The following is a 17,077-nucleotide window of genomic DNA, read 5'->3' as shown; positions in this document are numbered from 1 at the left end:
TTCAATCAAAACGGATTTACTTAATTAGTGTTGCACTGATACATCTATACTTTATTGGATACTGTTATATAATGAGACAGGCGATGTTAATATATGGTGTTTGGGTATGGTAGACGTGAGCGTCACAGGATTTTTATCCATTTATCGCAACCATACCCAAATTCCCATTACGGAATAATGACATGATTTACTTTGCATTTTTAAAGGTCATTAAATCGCTCATAAAAAGGAAACAATAAGAAAATTTAACACCTTCGCTTTTGATCGGAAATAAATAAGTTTTCGGTTTGTTTTGGCGCAGTTCTATTACCCCAAAAATCACACATCCGATCACAAATGACTCATAATATCCTTAACAATTCAATTACGAATCGGTAATTCAATTGACTTCAGCGATTGTTACAACGAATTCTCGAACAACATGATCATTGTTGTGAGAAGCGTACAGTCATACAATAAACAAAGTAGTTTACATGTTGGTAAAAACTCATGCCCAGTAGACACTTTGAGCTATCATCGTTCAAACATTCCACAATTTCTTATCAACCCTAATGATATTTACATTTCGTAATTAAAGAAATTCCAAAATCGAAATCTTAGCAGAATCCAGCGTCACTGGGAACTTGCCAAAATGTGGGTGCTGTGACAAAAACCTCGACGGGCAAGTTTTAAGAGACAGCTGGAGGCAAAACCATCCAGGATGTCAATTATCATTTTTTTGAATTGGTCTTAGATTGGATTCTTCGCTAGTTGCATTAAATTAATTTTTTCTCACATTCCAGAACCACGAAATAAATAGTTTCTTTTTTGCGAGTTACGCTACGCTGGTGACAATAATGAGGCCCTGATTTCAGTTAGTACGAACCTGAGAGATGGAATTATCCCCATGACATCCGTCTAGCATCATCCAATTCTTTGAAAATATTTTTATGATTTGTTGAGAGACATTTAGAAACTGCAACGGATTCAGAGAAACTGTAATTTTCCAGGGTATTGCCAATAAATCACGCGTTTTAAGTTTTTATGTTTATTATCGAACAAGAGATTTTTATATGGTGTGAACATTTTTTTTTCGTACGAGTCCGACAAAACCAATTACAATAAATATTACGGTTAAAATGTGTAAATACAAAACGTTGTAAACTCCAGAATACGTTCTATAAACACCATAACTTTGTAAAACTTCAGTGCCATTACTATAACACGGGAGAGTTTCCCTTTCTGTGCAATTACCTAAAAATAAAACCTTGAATTAATCAGCAATATTTACAATAGATTCAACCCAAGGCTGTTTAATTAACCAATTTTCGATCTGTTCACCCAATTTGTGATGTTATCTCGTACTTCATTAGTTTTTAATGTTGAGTCGTTAATTTTATTTCTAATAAAATGGAATATTTACCAATATTTGAAACTTTTTCCCATAACAAATTCGAGGATGACTCAAAGGCGTAATAGAATGGAGACAAGTATTTCAACCAAGATAAACCAACCGGTATTTTATCCAGTTTCACCATCAAACCCGAAAGCAAAAGAAGTAAAAATTCGATTGGTCCTAAATATAAATCAATGTGTTCAACCGTTGAAAAAGAACCAGAAAAAGCTAGTCCTGGAAAACAATTGTGTTTTTTTTTTCATCTTTAAGTGAATATTTACCTAAAGCACACGCTGCGATGCTCACTGTAAACATCCAATAAGTCATTTGAAGCCACAGATAAACTCCGTTTAAAAATTTCAACAATGCAAATATTATTGACATGTACAGAGTTGTGGATATTAAAACTATGGGTACTGTGGATAACAGCTTCGAAATGTAGTATGCATGACCAGAGTATAAAGTTTTTTCTCTTACAAACACGTCAATTTCTCTTGGAAACACGCTAACGACGGCGTACATGTTGGTAAAAATCAATTCTGATGTAAACAAACCTAAAAACCCTTCAATGTCCTGCGGACTTTGAAGAGTAGAAAGAGAAATGTCCGAATAGAACGCGGTTATTAAAAACAGTTCGATCTAAAAACGAGATCTAGAATTTCAAATTTTAGTGTCTGTAGTTACCAGAACGAGAAGATAACCACCTAAATACATGGCTGTGTTTCTTTTAGTTGAGAGGAAACTTCTCCAAAGCAACCACTTTAACTCATTGCAGAACGTGCTTTTGTATTTTCTAGAACACATTTTTTAATTTTCAAAATACTAATAATTTAGTCGTACTTTTCCAAAACTATCGCATCATTGTACGATGTCGGCCGAGTCTTTTGCCTTTTGAAAATCTCACACATTTCAGAGACATCTTCAAATGTGAGACATTTAATGTAAAAATCGGCGGGATTGTAATTCAGTGGGCACTTTAAATTCATACTGAAAACAATTGGGGTATAAATAGAATTTCATGATCAATTAATTCAGTTACCTTGCAAAAAAAGAATTAGCTTCCTCTCTCGTACCTTGAAAAACCAGTTTCCCTTCAGCTAGAAGCGTAATGTTATCAAAATAATGAAAGATTTGAGATGATGGTTGGTGGATTGTTGCTAGTACTATTTTTCCTCCAAGTGCTCGTTTTTGCAACTTTTCTATAACGAGGAGAGAATTGTAGCTGTCTAATCCTGTCGTGGGTTCATCACAAAATAGAATAAAAGGATCACTAATTAGCTAGAAGGTCAGATGTTATCGGGAGATTAAGACACTTTTTTTACCTCGCCGGCTAATGTTAATCTTCGTTTCTCTCCAGTTGAGAGGTTTTTGATCCAAGAGGAGTTGTGACCATCTAGACAGACTTCGGACAGAAGCTCCTTAATCTGCGATTTATTATTTTTAGAGTTAAGTTGGAGGGCTGTCTACGGAAAAACAGATTCACTCAAAACTCAACTTTTTGTTGAAATTACCATAAATTGCATGTACTCAGAGACTGTCAAATATTCGGTGAAAATGTCCTGCTGAGGGACATATCCAGAGATATCTCTAATATCAGCATCAGTAAAAACTCTTTTATTTATTTGAAGAACTCCACTTTTTAGTCTACATCGTCCGGAAATCGCACGTAATAACGAGGTTTTTCCAGAGCCGCTATAAATAGAGTTAATTTTGGTCAACTCGTGAAAAAATTACCTGCTCCCCACGATCGCATATAAAGAGTTACTTGTAGCAAATCCAGAGACTAAAAAAACGTTATTGTTTCTCACGCGTGAAAAACTTACCATTGTCTAGAATAACTTTGAGTCTTGAGGTGGTTTTCCAAAATGTTTCTGATTTTTCAACAATCGTTACGTTTATGTTGTGCCAGGTAAAACAGAATTGTGACTAAAATATCAAAGATGAACTTATGTCTGTTTTAAAAGTTTACGTACCATCTTTGTTGCATTACTGAGATTTAGTTCTTACAGTGTCGTTATCAAGGATTATTTCAATGTTTAGTTAGACTGGAGATTTTGGGTTGAGTCAACAAGAAATAGATAATACCGTTTCAATGTTTTGTGGCACTTTTTGTCCATTCAAGAAATAAAAGAGGTTTTAACAAAACAGTAGTGTATTTAAAATATGAACTTTGTAGGTATTATTACAGAAAATTGTATACAAATGACAAATACTGGTGTTTCATTACATTACGCTATTATCTCAAGAAGATACGTATGACAAAAAAAAGTGTAATTTTCACAATAGCGGGACATGTCGTGATCTAAAATGTACTTATCTGAATATAAACTACAATAAAGGAACAATAGAGAAAAAAGAATCAACAAGAACACATTTTTCCTTCTTTTTGAGCATTCGCCTCCTTTGTTATTGAAAATTTTTCTATGTCTTTGGACTCTGCATTCAGTAGTGTATCATTTTCAAGAATCTAAAAACGAGAATTAGTACTCGAATTAGTACACTTTGTGGTACCTTGGTAACTAAAGCTCTTGCAGCTTCATCAATGTTGATGTTGTCTTTCGCAGACGTTTCAAACCAAGCCGTGAAATTGTTTTCTTTGCAGTAATCGTCCATTTTATGGGAGTTGTTTACTAAACCCTCTTTGGGCTGATCGCACTGGAAAAAAATGAAAAGTTACCACATCAAGCGGAGATTCGTTCGAACCTTATTAGCTAATAAAACGCAAGGAATTGGAGAGCCATCAGCTAACTGCACTTTGGAGTCTAAATCCGACTTCCATTTTGCTACAGATTCAAACGTGTTCACTCTAGTAACATCAAATACGATAAATGCTCCCACGGCTTCTTTGTAGTAGACTCGAGTCATATTCCCATAGCGTTCTTGTCCTAAAAATGAAATTCTAGACGAAGGAGATTGTGGGGTGTCCCTCACCTGCTATGTCCCATAATTGTAGTCTTATAAGAGTATTTTCATCCCAGTTGAGTACTTTAAGTGCAAAATCTACTCCAATTGTGGCTCTGTAATGTTGCGTGAAAAAACGATGGACATATCGTTTGATTATCGAAGTTTTCCCCGCTCCCAAATCTCCAATCACCAAAATTTTGTACAAATGGTCTTTTCTTTCTGTATTTTTATTTGCATAGGACTGAAAAGAGAATCAAACGTTATCTTAGAGCTAAAAATAAGTGTTTGGAATAACTATCAGTTTTTTCTTGCAAGAATTATTTTCTGGTTTTATGACTATTTATTCATTGCATATCAATGTCCTTGTTATGTGGTATCGGATTCCCTATCAATATTAATTACGACACGGTCTATTTGGTTCAATAAAAACTGTCGATTTGTGTGAATTTCGTTGTAAACAACAATTTATTTTGTTCACACGACCGTCTCACGGCGCCGAAAACGTATTAACAACGAACTACTCTTATCTGATTCTATTGTAAATAATCCCGTTTAATTATATTAATACAATTACCATTCCCGGATCTTCTTCCGTTAACGGATCAATGATAAGATCCCCATAAGCTGGCATATCCGTCAAACTCTCTAAAGACTGTGGCCGTTTCAATGTTTCACCTTCCACTTGTTTCTGACTCTCGATCGTATCGCTTTTTTCCGCACTTTGCCACAGATTAGATTCCGACACTGATTTTGGAAACGTGAAGTTATCGTGACCTTCCGGAGTCTCTCGCCCTATAACCGGAGGCGTGGAAGTACTAGGCAAAGAACAACTAATTTGCCCTCCCGTGTTTCTACTCGGCGATCGCGATTTCAATTTCAACTTCTTCATCAAAAAATTTGATTTCTTCACTTTTAATAATTTTGGCGATTTCGGAGGGACAACGATCTTCTTTGTTCGTTTTTGTGTCACTTCGATTATTGTTTTTTGATCAGTGTCGTCGTTTTTCATTTTTATACTTTAAAAGACATATCGAGGTAAAAAGCTGATGTTGGACTGATAATAAAGTGGAGGTGAAGGTAAATAAAGGAGTGGTGTGAGCGGATCTTGACTTCAGGGGAAACTTTATAGTTTAACGAGAGATTTTAATTTGATTAAAGTGGCGGAATTAATTCACGAGTTAGTTAGGGATACTCTTGAAGGGCGAAAGTTCGAAAAATAACCAAATTTGTTAGTTCCGCGTCACTTTTACTTCGGTTTTATGGCTTCAGACGCCCTACGTTTCAAATATGGGTGATATTCTTTCATTGGCTTCTAAAGGATTAACAGAAGAAACTCTACACAAAATCGATAAATCGATTTTTAATTGACTCACTTTTTCTTCCAAGAACGTAATTATTTGGACCAAAAAACGAAAGAGAAAGGGTAATTCGGGATACAATAATTAATAAAACATTTTCACTTTCACATTTTGAAAAAAATCGCTCTTTATCATCCTCGTCTAGACACACAAAGGCGCCGTGGAGAAATAACAATTGAATAATTTTTGTTTTTATCACAACAAACAAATAATTACTTCTTCAATTTCCTCAATCAATTTACTCTTATCATCACCTACTACTAATTTACAATTTACTAAACAATTCGGTTGATAAGAACAATTAAAAATATTTACTTTTATAAGTATAATACCACCCAGCCGTATCACAAATTATACAATCAAATTTGTTCTTTTTTATTAAATTTATTGCAAGCGAAAATTACTCACCATTCTATGGTGTCTTTTGTGATTTTGTTTAAAATTGTTGTTATCGGTCGAGGGAGGTGTGGGGGGTGGCGATACCTCGTCAGTCAGAACATCGCTTTCAGTTTCATAATTATAAGAATCCGTAAAAATAAAATATCGTTCGCGTCGTTTATTTCTCTCACCCCGCGTTCTTCGATTTAAACGTCTCCCTTGGACCTCTTCAATCATGTCAAAATGCGAAGTAATTAAAAGGACACATCACACTGTCAATTAAACGTTTAGCATACTCAGATAAAACGAGGGACAGTGACCTATACTTATCAAATTTGACATTAACTTTACGATTAAAATGGCGGAATTGTATTGAAAATATGTTAAAAAAAGTTGATTGATTTTAATTAGGAAATTCCATTTTCATTTCGATTCGCGAAGTTTGAAGAAATCTTATCGGTATCTTATCGGTTTTGCAGGTAGGAGTTGCACAAGTTTGTACATAAATAATCTTTAATTTATGTGAACTGATGTTGTGTTTCTTGTTAATAATTTGGTTATTTTACCATGTGGCGAGATGACTTGTTGGAATTTTTGGTGAAAAGTAAGGAAACCACAGATACTTTTATCACGTGTCTAAACTTACAAGCAACCAGATATTTCCACATAGATATATTTCAGATTGATTACATCGAAATCTTAGATCATTCTAATTTTTTTACATGATTGCAATAAAAATTTGGAGATAACTCATTATTCGTGTTATCCGAAATATTTACTCCATTTTACGACAAATTTGAAAACTCCTGCCGCTATAAATATATCAACTCACCATTTCAAACTTCTTGGGTTTCCCCTTCGATCTTTTCCAAGTTCATTGGTTTTGGCGCCAGACCGAATAAACTCTTTCTTTTTTTCCAATTAGTTTATTACAATGTTCACTATAATGGCTGCTTCCATATGATTATCACAATACTGAATGTATTGTCAACAATCCAGGATCATCACTTTTAAGTAACTTCACACTGACCGCCGATAGCGATAAGGATGAGACAGAATAAATATTGATAACGTGTTATTTGATATTACAGAAACCTGCACATTGATTGATTTGTTACAAACGTTACTGGAACGAATGAAACAAAAGTTCTAGCGTTGTTATCTGAACTAAACGTGTCGTAAGAAATGCGACAACCCGACATACGACTATGATAAGGATAATAAAGTTTTGACACAATTTTGATTTTACTTTCAGTTCAGCCGTGGCAATGGAATTTTGATAAACTCTAGTTAGAACTCTTACGAGTGTTTACCAAACTGATTCGTACAGTTTGATGGAGTGATAACACCTCATTGTACTTTTCAGAAAGTAATAAAATGACAATAACTTTCAATAGTTTGTTTGTTTTCTTACAATGAACTGATGGAGTAGACAAATGTAAATACAGTAACACTTACATGGTTTCATTAATGATTCATCAAAAACCAAAGAACGGTTTAATTGTTTTTTTTTATGTAGGTTTTGTTTCTTTATAATAAAGTTTGAAAGTTGTTATTTCGCGCCACAACGCTACCTTTCGGTAAATCAACGAACTTTTGATGTTAATTCCGTTTATTCAGGCAACCAACATTGCAAGGAGCGAACTCGAAGTGTTGCCTACGTTTATTTGTGTTTTCAACGAATCAAAAATAATTTAATATCAATCGATTATAAATTGCCCGTTGACCTCCAATTATGTAAATATCCGTACCCAAAAAACTCATTATTACTTTACACTTTTATTTCTCCAACAACAAATACTTAAAACGTCTATGGAATGCATAACAAAATAAAAATATATATAACAAAGTCGACAAAAATAGCGTAAAACGATTACTAACTTAATACTACTTTGTAGTAGAGCGAAGGATAAGAAAAATTTTAAAAATTACGAGTTTTGTATACATAACCCTGATGGTCCCTCGTTCCGTCTTAATAAAAATATAAAAAATAAAAAGTTACAAATTGGATTTTAAAAACGGTTTCAAATACAGTTTAAACGATTTGTTGACTGGCTCGGAATTTAGCGGACTCTTTGAAGCTTCTTCAAACAACCTCTCGTAAACTTTTCCATCGGAAGCTCCCAGAGTTGAACCGAGAACTTCGTCGCGAATGTCAAAACTGTCCACAAGGCCGATGGCGTTTGGACGAATGAGTGACAGAGATTCTTCTAGCCATTGTTGTAGAGCATCGATATCATTTCCGGTGATACTTGTGAACTGTAAAAAGAAATTAGAAGAAGTCGTAGAAATGACTGAATATTACTCTCAATAAATCTCCTGTTAATCTGAGGGCAATGTAGACAGCGTACAAATTCAACAAGTGTACAAGAACAGTTTTTAACTCGCTTGAAACGTTAAGAGTTTTGACGGTGTTATAGAAAGTTTCAACGATGAAACTCCTACAGTGTGCTTCAGCAGCTGCGACTAACTCAATTGATGATTCGTTCCAAGCGTCTTCGTAGGCTTTTCCTTTCTGGACTCTTTCATTGATGTGACGATTAGCCAATTCAATTTTCCTGAATAGTCACATTAAATTTTGTTTAAAACAAATCGATAATTTACCTTGCAGCTGTTTGTTGCAGAGCGTATATAATCCATTCCACGGATTTTTCAAACGGTTTGTTTCTCACATCGTTGGCAAGATACCTGACTGTAGTACGATTCGCCAATTTCTCACGATTTTGGAACGATTTGATAAGAAAACGTGCTGTTTGTAACAACAAAACTGTGTTTTCACCTTCATAAGTGCACATTGCTGTTACCAAACCATAAGTTGATGGTAAATTTGAAGATGTCATGTAACCATGACCTCCACAAGCTAATCTGCAAGTTTCAACTCCCTGAGCGGCATCCGCGCTACTTACAGCTTTCAAACAGCAAGCGATAGCGTGTAGCTGTAAAATCATATTGTAAAATTGATTGAGTTGAATTGTTGCTTACTTCAGGCAAACTTTCAAGTTGTCCTGCTTCTAACTCTGAAGTTACGTTGTTGTAAACGTCCCATAACCAAGTCGCGCTGTATTGAAAAGCGAAGTAGGTGGCAATTTGAGGGAAGAGTTTATACTGTTGCGTAACAAAATCAATGATCTGGGGTTCACCAGTACTAAAATTATTGATCAGTTTAATGGTACTTTGAATCGGTTGGAACCTACCCAGCTTTAATCTCTGATTGATGTCGTACAGCGCTGTATCTTGTAGCTATAGTTACTGCTTTGCGTAGGTAGTGGGCAGCGTCTTGTACTATAACTACACGAACGAAAATCATAGTACCATATGTTAATTTACTACTGGGTGACTTAACATAAGTGCCGTCCTAGAAACAATAATAAAATACTGATTAACTAAGATAACAAACCTACTTTTAGAACTTGATTATTTTTCATGAGAAGGTTAGTCCTAGGGATTCTAACATGGTCAAAACCGAGGTACCCATTATTGGTACTGTTCATCCCAAGTTTACACCCAATTTCACCTATTTTAATCCCACGCATGGGTTCATGGGTTTCCTCGTCGCGCAATTGGACTATGAAAGGATGTATACCATGACACTTCCCTTTGGTATACAATTGCGCAAGAACCACCGCATAATTCGCGGAATGACCCACTGAAAAAACTCATGAAGACTTTTTAAGGGTAAGACAAATCTTACTAACATCCCCCTGGCCACCATTTGTACGCCGTCAAAGTTGGGCTGTGTAAAACAAACTCTTCTTTTTCTACATCATAAGTCGCTGTGGTTTCAAGACCTCTGATAAATGTACCATGACCTAATTCGGTCTAGAAAACAAAGTCAAGCAAAAAATTACGATAATCCGACCTACTTGTGCGTATGTTCCTATGATATCACAGTTCCAAGCTTTCTGAATCCATTCGCTTTGTTGTTCCAAAGTACCTTGCCCCATTAGAGTAGGGATGAACATGACATAGTGGAGGGTCAAGGGGTTACCGTCTTTCAAGATCGCGGAACCTAGTTGACCGCCCAGGATCTCTCTAAAGAGCAAATTTTACGCATGATAATGGATGAATCACCACAGAGGTCAGAACCGTGACCTTTCAGAGATAATTTTGAAATTCACATCTTTATTTCCAAAAAACAAAAACTCCGTAATCAATTGTGAAGAAAAAATAATTTTAAATTTCCCGCACTAAAATTTTGAAATTTTCAGGCGCGAAACAAGGGATTTTAATTAATTGAAACTTAACAATTATTGATTGTACAGTACAACCTCGATTATCCGGGTGCGGATTACAAGACTGCATCAGTGTTGCCAGAAAATTTCAATGATGCCTAGATTTTAATCTAATAAATCCCTAGAAAATCCTCAGACACCATGAATCTCAGTCAAATCATTCTGGAAATTACAAACAAAGAAAACGTTTCTTGAGCATTTTTGAGCAAATAGAATGTATCATTGTGTAGAATAATACCGATTTCGTCAAAAGTCTCATTATTTTTTTGCAGAGAATTTTTTATAGCCGCCAAATTTAAAATGCAGATCTGTGGTTGGTCGTTCCGACACAATGCTAATTTTTTAAAACCGCATGAATTCCTGCAAAACTTATATTAACCTTATCCCTTTCAAATCATGTTGAATTTTGAATTTGCTTTTATAAATCCGAAAATTCTCTACATGAAAAATGACGAAAGCAGGATTTTTAATAAAACCAAAGATTACGGAATTCTTTCGGAATTAATAAATATTTTTATAAATCATCCCTTCGAAATTTAAGTTTATAGTTAAACACAAAATTCCCCTAAATTCGCCCAAAAATCGTTTCCCCTATGATACATCAAAAATCCTTAAATTTGGAAAAATCCTTAAACCTGGTAACACTGACACAAATTGAAAATTTACTACTACATATTTTTGCTTTCATATAAGAAAACGGTAGTGTAGTGCTATTTAAGTCAGTGCAGATAGAAAAATTGTGAATTTAAATTTTTGTATTTAATGAATAGTAGTGTTATTTACAAAAACTAACAAAAATGCTTGAAACCAATTCTTTTATAATGAAGACAATGATAAATAAAAAAACTGGAAAATTAAGTAGGAAAGAAAATTTTAAGACTAAAAAAGAAACAAAACAAAAACAAATAAAAGCATCAGAATTTTTACTACAAAATATTACTTCAATGTCAGATAGTGTTGATTATTTAATTTTTTTGTCAATACTTACAATTGATATTGTTAAAGTGAATTGTGTTAAAGTTTAATATATTTTTTATTTATAATGTAACTAATTCCAATATGGTCACCAAAGCAAGTTCCATATTCCTTTACATAATTGTGTAGTTTTTAGAATCACAAAGATCAATTAAAATATTAGCGTCATGATTACGTCAGTTTGTACTCAAATATAATACTGAGTAATGATGAGTGGGAATAATTAAATTATCGCAAAAAAATATTTAAATATCAGAAACAATGTGAATTAAAACCAAATTAGAATACATCAGCCGTGTCAACAATTGGCGATAAAAACATCTCAGCTCGTGTCTATCAATTGCCCAATTGATATTAAAAATGAGACAAGTCATGGGACAAGGAGCATTAATACAAAGTTCAATCAATATACCTGAAATTATCCATTCCTCCTTTGCCTTGATTCTGCAGTTCTTGTACTTTTTGGAAAATAATACAAGATTTCCGTACAGCCTCTTCATATTTCTCTTTGTGACTCAAATATTCAAGTGGAACTTTCGACTGCAGCTGAGGGTCTTCCAAGAAAAATTTTTCTACAGAACGAAAAAGTGTTAACCCCAATTAGTATAATTACTTTTTGAAAGTAGAAAGTCGACACAGAAATTAGGTTTCACTGTCAAGTATTGACTTCTTTCTTTCATAAATTATGTAATTTTAAATCGATCAGAACATGACAGAAACTAATTGATAAATAAACACTAGGCCACGTTATTAGGGCAAAGTACATACCTCTGCTACGTCTCTCTTCAGTTCTTTTAGCACCACCATCCAACAAATGAGTCAATTCCAAAGTGTTAAATGTGCACTTCTTCCGTTCTGCCACTAAATCAGGATTCACTGAGTTTTCCAATTTCATTTTGTTTTGTATTTTGACACAACAGCTGTCACTTTGACGGATGAATAACACAGGGCAGAGGGCGCAGGTGCATTTATAGGTTAAGTTGATGGAGGGAGGGGATACACCAGAGGCGGAGGTGGAATCTTTGAGGAAAAGTTTCAACTGGTTTTGAACACATAAATTGAAATAAAAGCAAAAACTGATACTATTAATGAGAAAAATAGTTAAAAAAATGTAATATATAATTTGCTGCGTATAAAAACTTGTAATTTTTTTATACTAATCAGAAATATTTGCGCCCACTTTATTTATCCAAATCCACTATATCAAGATTAAATCTGATCATACGAGTTACAAATTTCAAGTGCCACAAGTCCAAAAGTCCATAATAAATCTCACTTGACTAGGCATTGTAAAAATAGTGATTTAATCTAATCTAATCAATTTTTGTAAACGTAAAAATAACGCAGATGATTGTTAAGTCAAAATAAACACTCTATATACTTTCTATGCTTTAATAAAATCTCATTTCAAAAAGTGTATACTACAATATAATTTCAACGAGAATTACATTCCTCCCAATTACAATCACGTGTGCTATCAATTAGGTAATAAAAGTTAAGCACTTTCATTTGAAAATAGTAAAAAATCACGGTCATCCCGCTTAATTATGAATTTTTGCCTTACAAAAAGCAGTAAATCATTCGATAGGAAAGTAGTTGAGTCATTTGCGTGGTGGAACTGATAAAACTCCATCTTAGTAAACAAAAAACAATAAAATCTCTTACGCAATTGATAAAACTTCGCGCTAAATTTTAGCGACCTCGTACATGCTAAGCCCAAATGAGTATATCAGCTTGTTTAAACAAAACAATACAACATTATAAAACTCGTTAAACTCAAAATTCGAGTACAAAGAAGTAATATCGTGACCAAAATCAGGGAAAGCTTCCGTGCTAATATGAGGATAAAAAGTATGAATTTTTTTCAACCGAATCTGATCTCTGGTTAGATGAACCAACTCGTCGTCTAAACTGCTGGGGATAATCAGAATGAATTTCACTTTCTTCGTCTTATGCAAAACTTTATACTCGTCGCTACGTTTGGTGATTTGCTGCAAGTCTCTAGTGAGTGTTTTTAAGTCTGCTGAACCTTCCTCATAGAGGAAATATCTCTTATTCACAGTGTATTTCGTACGTCTACTGTAATGTAATTTTTCACTCGATGTTTGTAGTAATAGACTCTCAGGAAGTGTATAAATATGACTAGTGAGAATATAAAACTCAGTGCGAAGGGACTCAGCTCGCATGTCTTTAGACAACTGACTAACCGCACGGTAAACTCCCCCTTGATGTAAAAACCCGAAAAATATCACAAGAATCACGTTAACGACAATCCAGAGTTGTAAATATACGGTACTTTGCTTCGTTGTACCTTGTGGTTTTCTACGAACGGAATGCTCTAATTTAATGAGAATATTATCCTGTTCTGGTAAAATACTAGAACTGTGAAGATAAACTAATGGAATAACAAGCGGAATCAAAAATCTCGGTTCTTGATGAGGGAAAACCGAAAGAAGAGCTAATGGAGCGATGTACGACAACATCATCAACCCTTTTATACTTCGTACAGTCGGAAGCAATTGGTGGCGTCCTCTCATCAAACTGCAACACGCAAATTAGTTCAAGTACAACAAACTAGTCTAACATACTTATAAACAGCTTGGGAAAAATCGACTAGTGTGAATATCGCAAGAATATTGAACAACAGAGGCATGTTTACAAGGATATGTAGAAACCTTGGATGCAGTCCATGTTGAGCTAAGTTACTCGAATCTATGTTGTACTTCACGAAATTGAAAGGTGTAAAAACAAAGTTGTTAATTGTGAGGTGGAGAACCCCAATTTCACCCCAAGTCAAGTAACCATAATACAAAGAATCAATCAAGACGTTGAGCAATAAACTGGGGATGGAACAAACAATCAGAGCTAGTATTCTCAAGTGGTAGTTCATTGGCGCTATTAGTTTATTGCCCATGCCTCTGTACAACCAAAAGAAGACTGGAAACAAAGCAAACGCCAGAAACGTCGGTCGATTGAAAAAACCCATCACAGTAATAGTGCTGATTTGGAAACAATTCCGTAATGAGTCTGAAGCTAGAAACAATCTCAATTTGTGGAACTTTACTTTATCAACAATTGAGCGACTCGTTTCATACCTATAATTTAAATATTCGCGTTTTTTGATAAGAGTGTTAGAAAAAGTCAAACTTTCACACACAAAATATAGTAACAGTGCAAACAATACTAATTCAATCGTATTAGAAAACGTTCTAGTACCATACACTATCATAACATAAGAACTTGCTAGTATAACAAGCTTGTTTTTACACTTCTCATTATTATTTGTACAAATCTTATACAACGTGGCATCAACAAGAAATGATAGCGCACACATAACTAACCGAGAACCCACCACTAAAACATACGGACTAATCAAAGAAACCGCATAATACCCCCTCAAAAAATAATCGACAGTTTTTGTTAACCTAAACAGCAAGCCGATACTAAAATACGGAATTGCCACGCTCCGAATTGGAAAAGTTGAATTAAATTCCCATGGAGTGTTATGTTCGACTTCAAAAACTTGTCCTAAAAACCAAACTTAGCGATTGGGGGGCCCAAACACACACGTTACCTGCTTGAACTTCAATTGATTGAAAAAATTCGTCGGGGTGGATATAACCATGTTGGGGGATTAAAACTGAGATTATACGAGCTAAGGCCAAGAACCAATATACTTTTGGAAGTTCAGGTAAAGCCATTTTGAGATTCGGCCTGAGATTCGAGTTGTTTACATTTTAATGTAACCTTAAAAAGTGACACTGACAAAGTGACGTTTCGAAGGAAGATGGCGCCACGTTGCGGAAAAGCGAAATAAGCAGTGGCGTATCATGCGATAACCTTACGAAATGGAATAAAAAAACATTTCCGAGTTGGGACCGAAAGTTGCCACTATATTATTACTTCCTAAGATTTTGGTATTTCGATAAAAATCTTTTGGTACCAAAATTTAGTATGATTTATTAATTAAGGGTGTATAACTGGTTACATATATTGCGAACAATAAATATGTAGTAATTAAGTAAATTAAAATTGAGGGGACTAAAGTAATTAGGGGACAATAAACATTAATAAAAAACACATAGTTTAGTAATAATTTTATTATGGTCGAATTATAATTTAGACAGTCGGCTATCTTAACTGGTGGTTAATTTGTGCTCTCCGTTCTGTGGAATCCCAGCATTAAGATAATTCCCTGCTCGATTTTTAATGTGGGCATTTATTTTTAGCTTATCATGTATAGCTAGCGGCTCTTATTTGTTTTATGTCTTCAGCAACGACAATAGAAGATCCAGGTGGCTCATTAAGTGTGCTAATTGTGGCATTAAATTGGCCTATAAAGTTTCGCTGAGGCTTAAGTGGCACTTGTCAAAACGTCAATAAAAAAATAATAAAATAATGGTGTTATCTTCCCGACGTTAAATGAGTGGATCTCTGAAAAGGCTTTGTGATCTCTAGTTTGGGTGTGCTCCAGTTAGGTCGCAAGAGCAAGTAAAGTCCGCGGACAATGACCAAGCGTTGTAATAACAGGTTTCGTCTAGTGCGGGTGGATGTAGCTTGGACCATGTTGAAATGCGGTTACAACGGCCGAGATATTATTACACTCATCCCTCCGCCTACACCGCTCTACACTTTACAGAGTTGTATACTTTCTATGATGAAAAGTTTACTGAAATTTTTCAAATACATTGTAAGCTCTAGTTCTGTGTGGTAATTTTTGTAAATATAATCGAGCGTGCTTGAAAGCTTATAAAGATTAGAAATGCATTATGCAATTTATTACGAGCACTTAACTAGATTTGCAATGCTATTATACTAGTTATACTGCTCAGGATAGAAAATGTTACATTGCATTTGTTACATATTTGACAAATACTTTTTTGAATTAATTTCTTTAGTTTAAGTGAACAATAAGTTACAAGATAAAAACGAATAATAGCGAGTTTTGCGTTTATTATTGTAGCGATACCAATTTATCTACATCCATAAAATTATGTTAAACAATGGAACACTTTAATTGTAACACTCATCGTGCGTTTGATAAGATTTTACAAATGTTTACTGTAATTTTATTTATATTACACCGAAATGTTTCAAAGATATAAAAAAGCTCCATTATGGCTGAGCTTCGTTTACTATAGTAGAGATATTATTCTATGATTAGACATACTACACGTAATGTAATTTGTAGGCATTACTTCAGAGAAGGTTAGACGACTTCCAGGACATTCAATGTAGAGGTAATAAATTGTGTCGTGCTACTGGCAATAAATAGCAAATTTTTCATTTGTAGTCATTTGTAGTTGTGTTGAGAAATAGCAACAAATTTAAGTGTGTAAATTTTCTAATTAAATAAATATCAGAAGCATAACAATATAATGTAATAAAACAGCCATACCGATTGTAACGCAAGAAATTCATTAGTTTATTTATGACTATATTATCCTTTGGTGCCAAAGAAACCGACCTGTCGTTACAACAGTGTGTAGGATCACTAAAATAACTTACGGACACTTTTTACATTTCCTATTTGAACTCCAACCTTTATCAATTCATCTTTTATATTAACGGTGATAATAATTAGTATAAAATTTTTAGTAGATGATTTCGTAATTAACAAACATTTCCGTATTAAAATCGTACCATTTTGATTGATGTTACTAATATAAGTTACGTCAGGATTAAAAATCCTGCTGTCTGACTATATGAAATCTACTTGTCACTTTACACCTTAAAAATAAAGTTTTAATCGTTAGTTCTGTCGTCGCAACATTTGTTTTAGACAGATTTTTACGTGCCAATCAATAATTTTCTTATAAAGAAATGTTAGTGTGATATCTAATTATGTTAGTGTT

General features: G+C 34.2%; 4 protein-coding genes across 4 annotated transcripts; all 4 read right to left on the bottom strand.

Annotated features, from left to right (window-relative positions):
- Positions 1-204: 204 nt before the first annotated feature.
- On the bottom strand, positions 205-3,362 carry LOC148167371 (protein brown-like). Its single transcript, XM_088046904.1, has 11 exons — positions 3,345-3,362; positions 3,199-3,301; positions 3,110-3,158; positions 2,887-3,067; positions 2,698-2,838; positions 2,415-2,653; positions 2,216-2,362; positions 2,060-2,168; positions 1,657-2,014; positions 1,403-1,609; positions 205-1,233 (listed from the first exon to the last, which is right to left on the bottom strand). Exons 1-11 carry the CDS (start codon positions 3,360-3,362, stop codon positions 1,049-1,051), a joined length of 1,737 nt encoding a protein of 578 aa, XP_087903030.1. The 3' UTR covers positions 205-1,048.
- Positions 3,363-3,509: 147 nt separating this feature from the next.
- On the bottom strand, positions 3,510-5,888 carry Rab32 (RAS oncogene family member Rab32). The gene is made up of 5 exons (XM_088048030.1): positions 4,854-5,888; positions 4,307-4,520; positions 4,079-4,260; positions 3,887-4,030; positions 3,510-3,842 (listed from the first exon to the last, which is right to left on the bottom strand). The coding sequence occupies exons 1-5, from the start codon at positions 5,286-5,288 to the stop codon at positions 3,735-3,737; spliced, it is 1,083 nt and encodes a 360-aa protein (XP_087904156.1). The 5' UTR covers positions 5,289-5,888; the 3' UTR covers positions 3,510-3,734.
- Positions 5,889-7,778: 1,890 nt separating this feature from the next.
- Positions 7,779-12,190, bottom strand: ACOX1 (acyl-CoA oxidase 1). Its single transcript, XM_088047459.1, has 10 exons — positions 11,991-12,190; positions 11,635-11,794; positions 9,879-10,047; positions 9,711-9,834; positions 9,417-9,661; positions 9,210-9,370; positions 8,998-9,160; positions 8,620-8,951; positions 8,321-8,573; positions 7,779-8,274 (listed from the first exon to the last, which is right to left on the bottom strand). The coding sequence occupies exons 1-10, from the start codon at positions 12,115-12,117 to the stop codon at positions 8,014-8,016; spliced, it is 1,995 nt and encodes a 664-aa protein (XP_087903585.1). The 5' UTR covers positions 12,118-12,190; the 3' UTR covers positions 7,779-8,013.
- A 412-nt stretch (positions 12,191-12,602) lies between these two features.
- On the bottom strand, positions 12,603-15,007 carry PIG-Z (phosphatidylinositol glycan anchor biosynthesis class Z). The gene is made up of 3 exons (XM_088047460.1): positions 14,797-15,007; positions 13,811-14,750; positions 12,603-13,763 (listed from the first exon to the last, which is right to left on the bottom strand). The coding sequence occupies exons 1-3, from the start codon at positions 14,921-14,923 to the stop codon at positions 12,908-12,910; spliced, it is 1,923 nt and encodes a 640-aa protein (XP_087903586.1). The 5' UTR covers positions 14,924-15,007; the 3' UTR covers positions 12,603-12,907.
- Positions 15,008-17,077: the final 2,070 nt, after the last annotated feature.

Source organism: Gnatocerus cornutus, chromosome 10 (assembly GCF_029298725.1).
Source record: "Gnatocerus cornutus isolate USDA-ARS CGAHR chromosome 10, icGnaCorn1.1, whole genome shotgun sequence".
Lineage (NCBI taxonomy): Eukaryota > Metazoa > Arthropoda > Insecta > Coleoptera > Tenebrionidae > Gnatocerus > Gnatocerus cornutus.
The sequence above is the reverse complement of the archived record's forward strand: the minus strand, read 5'-3'. Positions and strand labels throughout refer to the sequence as shown.